The 17,490-nt window shown below is 35.2% G+C and overlaps 2 protein-coding genes across 12 annotated transcripts in view; one reads left to right on the top strand and one right to left on the bottom strand.

Moving 5' to 3' along the window:
* Nucleotides 1-17,490, bottom strand: part of FAM227B (family with sequence similarity 227 member B) — a 212,654-nt gene that overhangs the window by 55,014 nt on the left and 140,150 nt on the right. The window lies entirely within an intron of this gene.
* Nucleotides 15,451-17,490, top strand: part of FGF7 (fibroblast growth factor 7) — a 61,694-nt gene continuing 59,654 nt past the window's right edge. The window contains exons 1-2 of the mRNA XM_086320863.1: nucleotides 15,451-15,654; nucleotides 16,247-16,800. Coding sequence (XP_086176989.1) covers nucleotides 16,515-16,800 — 286 coding nt within the window. The 5' untranslated portion in view covers nucleotides 15,451-15,654; nucleotides 16,247-16,514. The remainder of the gene's footprint in view (nucleotides 15,655-16,246; nucleotides 16,801-17,490) is intronic.

The raw sequence follows: 17,490 nt of genomic DNA on the forward strand, positions 1-17,490 counted from the left end.
ATAGTGAGAGAAGAGCTTTTGCGTGAATCTTTAGAAATAATTGTATTTTAGAACTGTCGACTTAAAAATAATCTCTTAATCATCTTCTTCTGGGACGCCTATAATGTGAATGTTGGTGCATCTGATATTGTCCCAGAGATCTCTTAAACTGTCCTCATTTATTTTCATAATTTTTTCTTTATTCTGTTCCATGGCACAGATATCCACCATTCTGTCTTCCACCTCACTGATTTTTTTCTTCTGCCTCATTTATTCTGTATTGATTCTCTCTAGTATATTTTTCATTTCACTTATTGTATTCTTCAACTCCACTTGGTTATCCTTTATATCTTCTAACTCTTTGCTAAAAATTTCTTGTAACTCAGAATGGGCCTGAGAAAATATCTCAAGCTAGATGAAAACTTCCCTAACATGGGAAAGGAAACAGTCACTCAAGTCCATGAAGCACAGAGAGTCCCATATAGAATATACCCAAGGAAGAACATGTTGAGACACAAAATAATCAAATCAACAAAAATTGAAGACAGAGAAAATATTAAGAGTGATAAGTGAAAAGCAACAAATAACAGAAAGACAATCTCCATAAGATTATTAGTTGAATTTTTAGCAAAAACTTGGCAGGCCAGAAGGGAATGACAAGATATAAAGTGATGAAAGGGAAAAACTTACAACCAAGAATACTCTACCCAACAAGCTTCTCATTCATATTCAAAGGAGAAGTCAAAAGCTTTGCAGACAAGCAAAAGCTGAAAGAGTTCAGCACCACCAAACCAGCTTTACACAAATGCTAAAGGAACTTTTCCAGGCTTAAAAGAAAGACCACAACTAGAAATAAGAAAATTACAAAGTAGGAAAACTCATTAGTAAAGGAAAACATACAGTAAAGGTTGACAATCATCCACATATATCTACAATATCTAAGTCAATAACTGTGACAGGAGGGCAGTACTCATGTAGGATATTCGAAATGCATTTGAAATTAATAGATCAAAAGGTTAAAACACTCATATATACATATATAAAGTGCTACATCAAAACCTCATGGTAACCACAAACCAAAAATCTACAGTAGTTATAACACAAATAAGCAAAAGGAATCTAAACACAACACTAAAGAAAGTCATCAAATCACAAGAGGAGAGAAAAAAAGAGGAAAGGAAGAAAAAAGACCTATAAAAACAAAGCAATTTAAAAATGATAATAAGAACTTATATATCAATAATTACCTTAAATGCTCCAACCAAAAGATATAGACTGGCTGAATGGATAAAAAACCAAGACTGTATATATGCTGTCTACAAAATACCCACTTCAGATCTAGAAACACATACAGAATGAAAGTAAGGGGATGGAAAAAGGTATTTCATGCAAATGGAAATCAAAAGAAAGCTGGAGTAGTAATAATCATATCAAACAAAATAAATACAAGAGACAAAGAAGGACACTACATAATGATAAACGGGTCAATCCAAGAGTAAGAGGTAACAACTGTAAATATATATGCATCCACCATAGAAGCACCTCAATATATAAGGCAAATACTAACTAAAGGGAGAAATTGACATTAATACTATAATAGTGGGGACCAATATCACTGATGAAAATATCCACAAAAATCCTCAACAAAATACTAGCAAATCAACTGTAACAATAAAGTAAACAGATTATACACCATGATCAACTGGGGATTTATCCCAGGATGCAAGAACTTTTTAATAAATGCAAGTCAATCAATGTGACATTAACAAGTTCAATAATAAAACCATATGATCATGAATAGATGCAGAAAAGCCTTTTGATAAAATTTAACAACCATTTATGATAAAAACTCCAGAAAGTTGGCACAGCGGGAACCTATCTCAACATAATAAAAGGTCACATTTTATAAACTTACAGCTAACATTATACTTAATGGTAAAAATCTGAAAGAATTTTCCCTAACATCCAGAACAAGGTGAGGATGTTCGCTTCTGCCACTTTTATTCAACATAGTATTGGAAGCCCTAGCCACAGCGATCAGTGAAGAAAAAATAATAACAGGAATTCAAATTGTAGAAGAAGAAGTAAAACTGTCACTGTTCTCAGACAACATAATACTAAACATAGAAAATCCTAAAGGTGCTACTGAAAAACTACTAGAGCTCATTAGTGAATTTGGTAATGTTGCAGGATACAAAATTAATAGACAGAAATCTGTTGCATTTCTATACACTAACAATGAAAGATCAAAAAGAGAAATTAAGTAAACCATCAGATCAAAAAGAGCAAAGCATCTAGGAAGACCTATGGAGGCAAAAGATCCTGTACTCTGAAAACTATGATATGCTGATGAAAGAAATCAAAGATGACACAAACAGATGGAAAGATATACCATGTTCTTGTATTGGCAGATTCAACATTGTCAAAATGACTGTATTATCCAAGGCAATGTACAGATTCAACACAATCCCTATCACATCACCAATGGCATTTTTCACAGAACTAGAACAAATAAATCTTATAATTTGTATGGAAACACAAAAGACCCTGAATAATCAAAGCAATCTTGAGGAAGGAAAACAGAATTGGAGGAATCTGGCTTCCTGCCTTCAGACTATACTACAAAGCTACAGTCATCAAAAGAGTATGGTATTAGTACAAAAATAGAAATATAGAACTATGAACCAGGATGGAAAGCCCAGAAGTAAACCCATACACTTATGGTCAATTTAGGCAAAACAAAGAAAGCAAGAATATATTTGATACAAATGAGAAAAGACAGTATCTTCAATAAGTGGTGCTGGGAAGACTAGACAACTATATGTAAAAGAAAAAAAATTAGAACATTCTGTAATGCCATATACAAAAATAATTGTATATGGATTAAAGACTTAAATGTAAGACTGAATACTATAAAACTCCTAAAGGAAAACCTAGGCAGGACATAAATTGTGGCAATATCTTTTCAGATTATCTCTTAGAGAAATGGAAGTAGGGGAAACAATAAAAACAACAACCACTAAATTAGACCTAATTAAACTTAAAAGCTTTTACACAGGAACAAAACCATAGATAAAATGAAAACATAACCTACAGAATGGGAGAATACATTTGCAAACAATACATCTGACAAGGGATTAATCTCCAAAACATACAAACAGCTCATAGAGTTCCATATCAGAAAACCAACAAGCAAACCAATTGAAAAATGGGCAGAGGACCGCAACAGACATTTTTCCAAAGAAGGCATGTGAAATATGCCCAATATGCCCAAAAGGTCATGAAAATATGCCCAATATTGCTAATTATTATTTATATCAAAAGAAAATGAAGTATCACCTTACACCAGTCAGAATGGTCATCATCAAAAGTATATAAATAATAAATGCTGGAGAGGGTGTAGAGAAAAGGAAACTGTCCCGGAATGTAAATTAGTGCAGTCACTATGGAAAACAGTAAGGAGGTTCCTTAAAAAATATAGCTACCATATGATCCTGCAAATTCACTCCTGTGTATATATCCAGGAAATACTGTAATTCAAAAAGATACAGGCACCTCAGTGTTCACTGCAGCACTATTTACAATAGTCAAGACATGGAAGCAACCTAAATATTCATTGATAAGTGAATAAATAAAGATGTTGTATATATATGCAATGGAATATTCAGTTCAGTTACTCAGTTGTGTCCGACTCTTTGCAACCCCGTGGACTGCAGCATTACAGGCTTCCTTGTCCATCACCAACTCCCAGAGCCTACTCAAACTCATGTCCGTTGCATTGGTGATGCCATCCAATCATCTCGTCCTCTGTCATCCCCATCTCCTCCTGCTTTCAATCTTGCCCAGCCTCAGGGACTTTTCCAATGAGTCGGTTCTTTGCATCAGGTGGCCAAAGTATTGGAGTTTCAGCTTCAGCATCAGTCCTTCCAAAGAATATTCAGGACTGATTTCCTTTAGGATTGACTGCTTGGATCTCCTTGCAGTCCAAGGGAATCTCAAGAGTCTTCTCTAACACCACAGCTATTCAACCATTAAAAAGAACGAAATAATGCCATCTGCAGCAACATGAATGAACTTAAGAGATTATCATAAAAAGTGAAGTAAGTCAGAGAAAAGCAAATATCTTATCATTTCCTTTAAAGATAAGACTTGTTACAGAACAGACTAAGTCAAATGACTTGGTGATATACTGCTGCTGCTACTATTTAGTCACTAAGCAACTCTTTGTGACCTAAGACTGTAGCCTGCTAGGCTCCTCTAGTCCATTTCCCAGGCAAGAATACTGGAGTGAGTTGTCATTTCCTTCTCCAGAGGGTTTTCCTGACCCAGGATCAAACCTACGTCTCACGCTTGGCAGGCAAATTCTTTACCACTGAACCACCTGGGAAGCTTGGTGATATATTGAGCCACACCTAATGGGAGTTCAATCAATTTAAGTCAATAAATTACTTATGACCTTACTAATAATACTAGTTATATTACCTATACTAGTTATATTACCTATACTACCTATTTTATGACATTGCTGTTTCTTACACATTACTAACACATTTAGTAACACATTTAGTAACGTGTTACTAAATGTGTTACTGAGCCTTTGATAAAATGATGATTAGTAACTTCAAGCAAGTAACCACTTATATAGTTCTATATAAGATCAATGACTATAATAGTGTAACTCTAGATATGGGAAGAAAAACTAGAGGGAACCATTTTCTGGACCATAAAAGACTAGTAAGACAGGTGGTCCAAAGACACTTGGTTACTGTTAATAGGACCTAGTTCAGTAATAGCACATTGAGCGGCCTATCAAAAAAATATCTAGATATTACTCATATCTAGAAAAGCACTAAAATCATTAATGGACATCTGCTCCTGGTGACAACAGCAACTTCTGCCAAAATGTGTGCTTGATTGCACATACTCTAATTTTGTATATATAGAGTCATTTCCTCCCAACCTCTTGGGAGCAGTTTCTCAGAGCTATCTGAGACTGTCTCCCAGACTGTAGTCCTCCTTTGGCCCCAAATAAAACTTAGCTCACAACCCTCATGTTGTGCCTTTTTTCCCCAAGTCAACAAGAGCAAAAGTAGTTCAAATCGAGGTATATCTGATTGCAAAGATAACATCTGAATGGTGAAAGCTCATCACAGGCCAGCTGTTCCATATTACCTCTAAACACAGTATAGCTAGCAGCTTTTAGTAATTTCTCATTTAATATTTATTTGCTGTTTCTTAGTGGCTCCATTTTTTTGTCTTCTTTTTTCAGTACCTAGGCTTTGCTATCTTCTTGCTCCCGTAACACTTTGTATGTGTCATTTAACTTGTGAACTCTCAAAACTGAATTGTTAATGAGAAGAGTGAATCATTTTCCATGTTTGGTTTCCAAGATTTCTCATTTTGAAAGAATAAGTTTCCAAATATTAACTTGCTTTAAATGATTACCCATACAAACCCCACCTCCGTAAACTTTATCTTAAATGAAAAAGAAAAGCCTGCCAAGTTAGAGTACATGAATAGCTCTTTTAAAATTATTGAATAAAAGTTTAAATTACCAGAGGTTGCATCATTATGGGTTATTTGAGAATTGTTTGTCTTCTATAATATGAAGGTTATTCTCAGAGGAATACTGATTGGAATAGAAACCAGATGTGTTTTTCAAGACTAGACTGAAAAAAATGACAAACAAGTAGAAAATTAATATAAGAATGACTAAAGGAGGTTTCTAGAAACTTGAAGCATGGGTATAATAGAAAAAGTGTGTGTGAGAGAGAAAGAAGGAGAGAGAGAGACGAGAATAAAAAAAAAGTAGAGGAGAAAAATGCAGAGAAAGGGAAGGAGATTGAATAGGAAATGATAAAAAAGTTTAAGAATTTAAAACAGAACCAAAAAACTCCTAAATCTTAGTAAATGTTTGTATCAACAAGGAAAGCACATAATTGAAGTTTTACGTATAAACCAAAAAGGGGGAAAAAAGAGACAAAATGATCTTTCAATCTAAAAGGATTAACTTAAGTACTAAAAAGATGAGGACTACTGCTGAAAGGAAAAAAAAAGCCCCCTTTAAATTTAATATATAGCATGCTCTGAGTGTGTTAAAATGATCCAGAAATTTTATATTTTTCATCTCTTCCACCTTGATGTTTTGAATTTGCTTCTTGGTTTTATAATTCGATTATATTAGAAATACAGTATATTAATAAATGTCAACATGCTAAGTGAAATAAACAGAACAGAAGGCACAAGGAAGTCAATCCAGGGAAGGTAGGAGTACACCATACATAATTTCATTACAATTTTTGAATTAGTCTTTAACCACCCCTTTTTCTTATACTAAGAACTAGTGTTATTTTCTTTCTTTATCCAAGTCAAAAATAATAAAGTGAATTCTATCCTAATAAAACATTCTATCTTGGAATAATTTAAAATACAGTAAAACTGCATTCATTTGGAGTCCCTTAATTCAGAATTTGTTTCCATTCAAACTGAGTTTCCATTGAGATTTATCTTTTTGCTTTGCAGATATTTCTAAGCTAGTACAAAGTAGTAGGACAAATCAGTTGTCAGAGGAGATTTAAAAATATTTAAGAGAGAAAGCAACTTTCAAACATCTTTCAGAACTTTCACATTCACATTTGCAGATAAGTTAATAATCTATTTCCCTATTTTCTTATTTATTCAATTAAGCCAGGTGACAGTATGATTTATTACACATATAGTTCTTGGCATTAATAAACAGTATTTCTTTTAAAATATACTTCAGTTTTTGATTTGTACTAATTCAGCAATGCTCTAAACTCATGAAACAATGCTTCCAATTTCCAAGCTTCTTAGGCTAGGAAATCAAAGCAATAATTATAAGCAGCCAAAAATTCATTGGAAAAAAATCAGTCTTTTGTTGTTCTTATGGCTACTATCAAATGACTGATATGACTGCCTTTTTTTAACTTCACTATTTTTTCTTGACATTAGAGATACAAAAGTTTAGTTTTTGATATGCCTTGTTATATAATTCACTGTGGCATTATATGCTGGTATGAACTACTCTACGACAATATTCCTCTAGATATAAAGGTAATTCTCTCGTAGGTAAAATACCCAGAGAGAATGCCAACATTGTCATTAGAAACTTCTTTCTCAGTGTCACCTGAACTGACTCAACTGCACATTAAACTATATTTGGACAACTTTGCAACCCGTTTATGGCTGAAACAAAAAAAATAAACTGCTTTAGGCTTTTGTAATAAGGTTCCACAACACAGCTTGCCTTCTGATAATTTCATGTGTTATAATACTGGGAACTGTGATATTCTGGTTGTAGATATTCTAGAAATACTGTTTCTAATATTTTTATATTAGATTTAAATATAATATTTATTAATCTTTCTAATAAAATTTCTAATATCTAGAAAATTAGAGTTTATAGGGTCTCAAAGAGTCAGACACAACTGAGTGACTAACACACATACACACACACACACACACACGCAAGACTGCTGTAAGAAGTTTTCATTTTTGCACCTGAGTACTTTAGAAAATGATTTTATTTCTAATTCCACCCTTTTGTGGTAATTGATTTGCAAGATTCTTACTGGTTCTTATTTTAAAGGAATGAGAGGTGCAGATCCCTTGGGTCCAGAATGAAGAGGGTTTGGGTTTACAGCATTCCTCTCACCTAACTTTCCAACTGCCGGACTTCCCCCTCCAGTGTCAGTTCTCTTCCAGTCTATCTGAGTTCTGCAAATGACACTGCTATTTATCCTGTTACACATGTCAGACATCTGGAATTTAACCTTGACTCTTCCTTGTTTCTCACACTGAATTATCACCTAGCTTTGTCTCCAAAATCTATCTCCCCACTTCTTTCCTCTCCCTGCTCTGATCCCAGTCTAAGGCATTATCAATTTCAAACTGAATTACAGCTACAGCCTCCTAACTGGTCTCTTTACTTCAACTTTTGCCATCCTCCAAATCATTCTCACAAAGTTTTCAGGATGATCACATTACTCATTGATTATTATACATTATCCTTAGAATTACATCCAAAGTCCCCAACACTGATATCAAGCTCCTACACAGACAGGAGGGAGGGGACCTATGTATACCTACGGCTGATTCATGTTGACGTATGGCAGAAACCAACACAAATTTGTAAACCAATTATCCTCAAAAATAAAGTAAAACCAAAAAAGATCCCACGCACATTGGTCTCATATCACCTAACTTTTCTCTTGTTCACTCAACTCCAGTTACACTGTCATTTAGTTTCTAGAACATACCAAGCTCATTTTCACCTCAGAGCTTTTGTTTTTCCCTGTTACCTTTGCCTGGAATGTATTACCTTCATTTCTGATTTCTTCTTATCCTTCAGATTTCAGTTTAATCACCACCTCCTCAGAAAGGTCTTTTGTGACCAGATTTAAACCACAATGACATCCATGAAACATTAAAAATGATAGTTTTAGCACTCATTTTGCTATGTAGACAATGAACATGGAACCAAAGAATGACAATTTAAAGCAAAGAATGTAGTAACCCTAATCGCCCAGAGTCTTTGTTGTTTTCCATAATGTTTTCCTGGGGTTGAAGCAAAACTCTCTCCATAGCCATTACAACAATTTCCAACTGTTAGAGTGGCACTTGTTATCAAAAAAGGCACTAATGTATAGCACTGAATCAAGGAGATAGATTCTTTGCTAAAGTTAAGCGTTAATTTAAGGAGAGTCTAGGCAATCACGAGTAAATTGTATAATTTAACTTCATTACACAGATATTTCTGAATTGGGAAAAAAAGAAGTAGTAACTCTGGAGATCTTGCTCCAGGTCTAAAGTTAATTTAGTAAGTTAAAACTATAATTTGAAGAACTTGATTTCTAGATTAGCATATTAGATAACTTTTTACAAATCTAAAATTAAACAACAACTTTATATTGACTCAAGAGACACAAAGAATCTAGATACACTTGTAAACTGAGATATTTATATAGTTGAGTCACAGGCACACAATTTTGAGCATATGACTCAGACTTTGTATCTTATATACAGTAAGCTTTAAAATGTTAGGGCATAAGTGTAAGCACAAAGTTTGCATGACTCAAGATTTATAGGAACCCCCACATTTGCTCAATTATTTTTGACATTTTTCTTTGGAGTTTAACTAGCGCCTTTGCCCAGGTCTATAATGTTTATAAGTAGAACTGCCTGTACTCCAGCTTCCTGTTACACTTAGAATAACCTCTAACTCGTAGTACCATGACCTTCAAAGTTCTTTACGATCTGGCTCCTGCCTACTTTTTCAGTTTCACTAATCTCTCACAACTCTTCCCACTGCTCATGTACTTCATTCAACATATTGGCCTTCTTTCAGTTCTTGGAACACACCAACATCAGTCTTGTTCCAGGCAGCGCAAACTTTATCTCCTCAGATGGGTCTTTCTAACTTAAAATAGGTCCCTCTATCCATTTACCCCTCTATCTCCTATCTCCTTGGACACCTTGTTTCTATCCTACCCACACCCACGCTGCCTCTGTCATATACACAGGCCAAAGGGCTGTGTTTATGTTCTCTCACCAGAAAGCATTCTCTGTAAGTGCAAAGACCACTTCTAGAATACTCACTGTACCTCCAAAAGTCTGGGACAACATCTGGCACCAAATAACTATTTGATAAATAGTTAGGTGAATGAACTAAGGAAGTGAGTAACACTGGTTGAATGGCATGATCCAAAGTTGAGGCTGAATTGATGAAATGGGACTGACAGAATAAAAGATGAAAATAAATCCATAGTTTGGTGATAGTGATGAGAATGTAGCAGAAATAAATCTTGGATCACAATCTCAAATATGCAAGAGGTAACATATAACCTTATAAATGATCCTGGCTTCAAGTTTGAGAATTTCACCCCCCCCTTACCTCTCACCACTGGTTAGTAGAAACTTATGTCAACTGTTGGGTTCCCTCCTCTGTTTCAAGATGAGAGAGAATTCTGGCCCAAGACAAGGGACTCAGTTGTGTCCTCTGTCTGTTCTAGTTACTTGTAGGTGTCTACTGACTGCTCATGAAGTTTCTTCAGGTCTGGGTTCTCTGCTTTTCCAGATGTCTTTTAAAACACGAGAAATATTTATAAGGGGTGCTTTGAGTCTGTCTGTTTCTAGACACATAGGCAGTCTCTACTCTTTGGAGCTTTGCTGCTTCTGCTGTGTGCTGGGGTACTACCAGAAATGTAGAGTGTGGCTCCCAAAGAGATTTTTCTCTATGCTGCCTGATCTATGGGCTCTACCTTCTCTGGGATTCTTTTCAAAGACACGTTGATGTTTGACTTCTTTTCAGGGCATTTAGCACAACCCTATGAAGCAGATTTGGGCTTTACTCAAGTTGGAAGATATATATGACTTTTTCTTCTACATCTTTCCTTTTCAATCACAAAGTTTGGATATCTTTTTGAAAATATGAATAATGGAAAAGATAGGATAAAGGAACACAATTTTGAATTTCTTAAACTTATTCTCCTGGCAGAAATTAAATTAGTTTGGGTCAGAATAGAGGCATAGAGTGCAGTTATGATCATGTCACTCCTCTGATTATCATCCCATAATGGCCATTGCTCTTGGGATAAAGATCAAACTCTGACTTAGCCCACCAGGGCTAAGTTTCTCCAGCTTTTTTACATACCAAAGTCCTTCTCATTCTCTCTCCTAGAGCTCACTGGTGTTTCCTTGTTGAAAGAACTCCCTCTCATCCTTTAAACTGCAGCTCTACTGGCATTAGCACAGGGAAAGCTTCCTATTGCCACTTATGGTAGACACTCATAGCACTGTGGACTTTACAGTACTTGTCCATGACGGACACTTTCTTTCATGAAATGAGAAATGCAAGAAAAAACAATAAAATGCTTTTTTTACTGTCAGATTACCAAAACCCCCAGTGTTTGACAATACACTATACTGAACAGGCACCATATATACTGTGAATGAGACTAAAAACTAGTTCAACTTCTGTGGAGAGTAAACTGGCAATATCCATTCAAATGATATGTTTATAATTTTATTCATTGTGTCATTTTTTTTGTAATAGAAAAAGACTGGAAATAAATTAATTGTTCAACAACAGGAAGCTAGTCAAATACATTGTGATATATTCATTCAATGGGGTACTGTGCAGCTGTAAAAAAAAAATGAGGTAATTTTCTAAATACTGAGATGGGAAGATTTTCTTTTTTTTTATTAAGTAAAAAATGCAACATGCAGAACATTGTGTATGATATGCTACCTTTTCCATAAAAAGAGAACAAGTAAAACTGTATACACACATATATATTCAGTTTGCCTATATATGCATACAAAATTATGGAAAGATACACCAGAAACTAAATATAGGTAATAACAATGATTACCTATAGGGAAAGGATGGGAACTAGGAGGACGTGGAACAGGATAGAATATAAAAATGTAAAAGAATGAAAATATTTAATGATGTTCCCTCCTATTAATTATATTATACATACTTATGAATGTGACATCGGAGAAGGCAATGGCACCGCACTTCAGTACTCTTGCCTGGAAAATCACATGGACGGAGAGGCCTGGTAGGCTGCAGTCCATGGGGTCGCTAAGAGTCGGACATGACTGAGCGACTTCACTTTCTCTTTTCACTTTCATGCATTGGAGAAGGAAATGGCAACCCACTCCATTGTTCTTGCCTGGAGAGTCCCAGGGACGGGGAAGCCTGGTGGGCTGCCGTCTAGGGGTCACACAGAGTCAGACACGACTGAAGTGACTTAGCATAGCATTAGCATATGAATGTGACATAGTTTTAAAATTAATGACTAGAATGCAAAATTCATTAAACAAAAATATTTTCTATCATTTATCTCTTTTTGAAATAGGGACATAATGGAAGTTGCCTAAGCAAAACTAGGAGGTTAATCATTACTTTAACAACTGCCTATGTTTTTATGATATTTACTGAAATAGATTATTTGTATTCTTCTCATATAGTCTATCACCAAATCAAAGTAGGCAAGTGTTAGCACTGTTTCTTTTTTGAAGAATCCCAGGTACTAATCTCTACTTACTAAGAACAGTTTTTTAAAAAGTGAACTTTTAGAAATAGATGCAAGAATTCTTTGTTTTACAAATTTAATCCTTTGCTTTACAACTTTAAAGCTCAAGAGACAGAGATGTTTCCAATTAAAAATGAAGTTAACTCAAACTGGAAAAAACAAAAGAGCACCTCTGCAAAGTATTTTATGTGCTTAGCCTGTCATTATGTGTACCTTAAAACAAGAACAATAAATACTTGTTAATGTTATTACTAGTATGAAATTAAAAAAACCCAGAGGGTTTACCCTATCTGGAGATACCTAAGTTACTTTTGTTTCTGGATAATTCCTTTTGAAATATAATAAGAGATAAGTGAGGCTCTTCATTATGGCTGTGGTGGTTGTAGGCCCATAGCACGCACGCAAGCATTATGTAAACTGATAATCAAAGGATACCTATTCCCTTGTTAAGATTTAATCCATTCACTAATATTACTGCTATCATATTTTCAAATCACAATGTACAATGGCATCTAATGAACTCAAGATTGCTGGGAAAAATATCACAACCTCAGATATGCAGATGATACCACACTGATGGCAGAAAGTGAAGAGGAACTAAAGAGCCTCTTGATGAGGATGAAAGAGGAGAGTGAAAAAGCTGGTTTAAAACTCAACATTCAAAAAACAAAGATCATGGCATCCAGTCCTATCCCTTCATGGCAAAAAGACGAGGAAAAAGTGGAAGTAGTAATAGATATTCTTTTCCTGGGCTCCAAAATCATTGCGGATAGTGACTGCAGCCATGAAATTAAAAGACACTCACTCCTTGGAAGGAAAGCTATGATAAACCTAGACAGTGTATTAAAAAGTAGAGACATCACTTTCCAACAAATGTCTGTATAGTCAAAGTTTTTATGATTTTTCCAGTAGACATGTACAGATGAGAGATTTGGATCAAAAAGAAGGCTGAAAGTCAAAGAATTGATGCTTTTGAACTGTGGTGCTGGAGAAGATTCTTGAGAGTCCCTTGGACTGCAAGGAGATCCAACCAGTCCATCCTAAAGGAAATCAACCCTGAATATTCATTGGAAGGATTGATGCTGAAGGTGAAACCCCAATACTTGGGTCACCTGATGGGAAGAGCCGACTCACTGGAAAAGACCATGATGCTGGGAAAGATTGAAGGCAGGAGGAGAAGAGGGCAACAGAGAATGAGATGGTTGGATGGCATCACTCACTCAATGGACATGAGTTTGAACAAACTCAGATACTGAAGGACAGGGAAGCCTGGCGTGCTGTAGTCCATGGGGTCACAAAGAGTCAGACATGACAGCGACTGAACAACAACAATGAACTTAGAGTACACAGATTACAATTTCATATTTACTTTGTTTCTAATTTTAATTTTATAATTAACCTTATACAGCAAATGAGGCACTAAGTACTCTTCATCATTTTTGAATTTAAGTCTTGAGCACTTAATTAGCAAATTTTGACTTCTGATTCCATGATTTTTTAGTATAAAATCTGTAGGGTCAATGTGGAATGGATGAATTTAGTAGCTCTTGACTATCTACATGTAAATTAGTTGTTAATAATTTTCATTTCTTTAGAAGGAATATCCGAGTCCTAGGAGTTCTACCCTTGCTCGTTATTGTTGCCTACAAAACTAATGGAGATATGATTTATAACACAGTAGCATCATAGTTTCTTTTTTCTCTCTTCCTCCTTTTAGAGAAATACATGATGGAATATTTTGTAGTCATCTAGCTTTCAACAGAGGAGAAGGCAATGGCACCCCACTCCAGTACTCTTGCCTGGAAAATCCCATGAACACAGGAGCCTGGTAGGCTGCACTCCATGGGGTTGCTAAGAGTCGGACACGACTGAGAGACTTCACTTTCACTCTTCACTTTCATGCACTGGAGAAGGAAATGGCAACCCACTCCAATGTTCTTGCCTTGAGAATCCCAGGGACGGGGGAGCCTGGTGGGCTACCGCCTATGGGGTCGCACAGAGTCGGACACGACTGAAGCTACTTAGCAGCAGCAGCAGCAGCAGCTTTCAACAGAGGCAATTATAGAAGGGTCATCCCCTTCTGCTCTAATAAACTTAGAAAAGTCATATTTGGTGCCTAAAGAGTAATTGAGTAAATTTAAACTGTGCTGTGCTCTTGATTCTGTTCCTCCAAGCATAGACACAAAAGGAAATTATAACTTATAATACAATTGAATGTATTAAATACTTGATTTTCTTTTCCTATTTGGTCTACGTGCACCACCTGGCGGTAAAGTAGTGCATTTCAAGTGCAGTTGTGTGTGTGTGTGTGTGTGTGTGTGTGTGTGTGTGTGCGTGCGCGCGCGCTGAGAGTATTACCATGGGAAATAGAATGTTTATATGTATTCCTAAATGTTGATTTAGATTAACAATGCAATTATTTTGCAACAAATACCTAATGAAACTCTAGTATACTAATAAATACATGCTAGAACAGGAAACTAATATATACATGCTAAAAAAGGGGAGAATAACTCATGGTGGAAAGCAAAATAGCATTCTCTTTTTTACATGAGCTATACCTCTTAAAATTCTATCCTTAAATGAACATATATTTATTGCATCAATGTTTTTACTGAGGATGAGTCAACCATTGATAACCAATATAAAACCATATAAAATTTTATTTTTAATTTTTAAGAATAATAATTTAAAAGTATATATCCTCTTCCTGATCTTAGTAGGGTAAGCAACAAGTTACAGAATTTTAAAACTACAAGGCACCATAGAATCGTCTAGACTAATTTTACAAGTGTAGTAGCTGAGATTCAGAAACGTCAGGTGACTTGTCCAAGGTCATACTGGTAATTATTGGCTCAACTCAAGTAAGAATATTGTTATTCTTACTTTCAGTCTAGGAACATAAGACATAAAGTTATAAGCAATGCTGAAATACCTCTATATGAAGAGATATACCCTTAACTCAGCTATACACTTCTTGAAGACACTAAGGTGTGACTTAATACATATTAGGAGTTTTATTCTAACATTCTTAACACAAAAGAATAATAGTAGCAATGTATGCTCCATAAATCTATGTAAAAGATTTCCTGGTAAAAGATCCCTTTACATATATGGTCAAAGCAATATTTTTAAACTTATTTCAACTGCTATGAGACAACCTAAAAAATTCTGTTTCCCTTTCTAACTGCTTCAGAATCAGAGATTTGTTTCTACAAAGTAGGTACCCATTTGTAGATCTGAGCATAAACCATGTTCATAGCTCCCTCTCATGACCACTGAATGAATACTATACAAGCCTCTTTTATTCTCACTGTTGTATTCAACTAACAGCTTACTGGTTAAGTTTTAATTGCTTCCAATGAGGTCAGCAAAGGTATTTATCGAAAAGCTCTGAATAAAAGGCTCCACACACACACACACAAGCTCACACGCGCTCACACACACAGAGAAAATCCTCGTGCCTGCTGTTGATTTATGGAAACAATTATGATTCCGCTGGAGAATTTCTCAGCTGAGAAATAGTTTGTAGCTACAGTAGAGAGGCTCAAGTTGCACAGGGCAGACAACAGACATGGAATTCTTGTGTATCCAGCTGTTATCAACAGAACAAGTAAGTGAATGTTACTTGTCTTTAAAAATAATGCTAACTGTTTGTTAGTAGTTTATCTATTTCTCTGCTTTTAGTACTGAGGGGACAAGTAAAGTTACCAGACTTTTGAGCCGTGTGATTATCTACAGTAATTACGTTATAGAACTTACATAAAGATAAGGTTGAAATTCTCCAGAACAATTCTGACGTTTAACTTGAGAACTGTGGGCAGTTCAGAAGAAAATAACTGTGAAACCACAACTGTAAAAGAATAAAGACATCTAGGAAAAAGCATTAATATTTTGTTAATAGGAACTTTAGAACTGAATTTAAATCAACAGCTCTAAATTGCTGGATGTTTCTTATCAAATAGGGACTGGAATGAATGGTACAATCATGTTCAGATTAATCTCTACTAATATAGAACTTTTATAAGTCTACAAATAGAGTGGTAAGGACCCTGACATCCTCTGTGAAAACTGTTTTAAAGGTACCTTCACAGTAAGAATTACACAGTATGTTGTAATAGTATTTGCCCACTGAAATTTATACAATCACTTTTCATCTTCCTCTCTCTCCTCCCTCCCCATTCTTAATCTCTCATTGCAAACAGAAGTCAAGTAGCAAACAGCATCTCAGCAACTGAGCTTATTACAACCTGCTTTTATAAGGATATACCAGCAGAGAGTTATTTAAGGAGGACTCCTATACTGCTATCAGGACTAAAAGGATAAGGCTAACAATTTGGAGAGTGCAACCGCTCTTCCTTAAACCAATCTACAGTTCACAGATAGGAAGAGGTCAATGACCTAGGAGCAACAATCAACTCAAGATTTAATTTTCATTATGTTATTCATGAACACCCGGAGCACTATACTATAATGCGCAAATGGATACTGACATGGATCCTGCCAAGTTTGCTCTACAGATCATGCTTCCACATTATCTGTCTAGTGGGCACTATATCTTTAGCTTGCAATGACATGACTCCAGAGCAAATGGCTACAAATGTGAACTGTTCCAGCCCCGAGCGACATACAAGAAGTTATGATTACATGGAAGGAGGAGATATAAGAGTGAGAAGACTCTTCTGTCGAACACAGTGGTATCTGAGGATTGATAAACGAGGCAAAGTCAAAGGGACTCAAGAGATGAAGAATAATTACAGTAAGTAATGTTTTCTTATTTATAGAAAAGCTTATGAGCCTTAACAATCTGTGAAAAGATCAATTTTCAAGTGACATGCTTTCTAAATTTCCCTTTGTTTTGGAAAAAATTTAAATGTAATTTTCTATTGGCTCTTAATTGGGATAAACTATGTTCCCAAAAATATCTCCTGGAGTAGGGCAAATATAATAATATTACAGTTGGAGCTGATAAACCAAGCCAATTTGAAAATATATTCTCCATGTTCTAAGCTCAAATGCTCATATGTTAAGCAAAACATAAATATTATTAATTATACTGAAATGTGATTTATTGTCTTCTAGCAAAGCTCACTAGGAACTCTCCTTAGAATACTCAGTGAATGCTCACCAAAAATGCATTATCATTATTTTGAGGAAATACAGATTTTTTTCAAAAAATAATTTGGTTTCTCTTGAAAAAATATTTCCATGGTGTCAAATACTGAATTGTGCTAAATTGACTTGTGCAATTGTATATAACTATAAAACAGATAGGAATCTGTGGTCTCCTCATCTGTTCATGTCATAGGAACTTGTATTTGATTGCTTAATTAGTTACCTAGGCACAAAAACAGGCTCCTCCTAACATTTTTTTATCTTCATATTCTATGCCATAAAAGTTCTATGTTACCTTAAGGGAAATATAAATGTGAAGGAGGAAATAAAAGTG

The sequence above is a fragment of the Bos grunniens genome, chromosome 10 (assembly GCF_055505025.1).
Source record: "Bos grunniens cultivar Pamir isolate PY7600 chromosome 10, Bosgru_T2T1.0, whole genome shotgun sequence".
Taxonomy (NCBI): domain Eukaryota; kingdom Metazoa; phylum Chordata; class Mammalia; order Artiodactyla; family Bovidae; genus Bos; species Bos grunniens.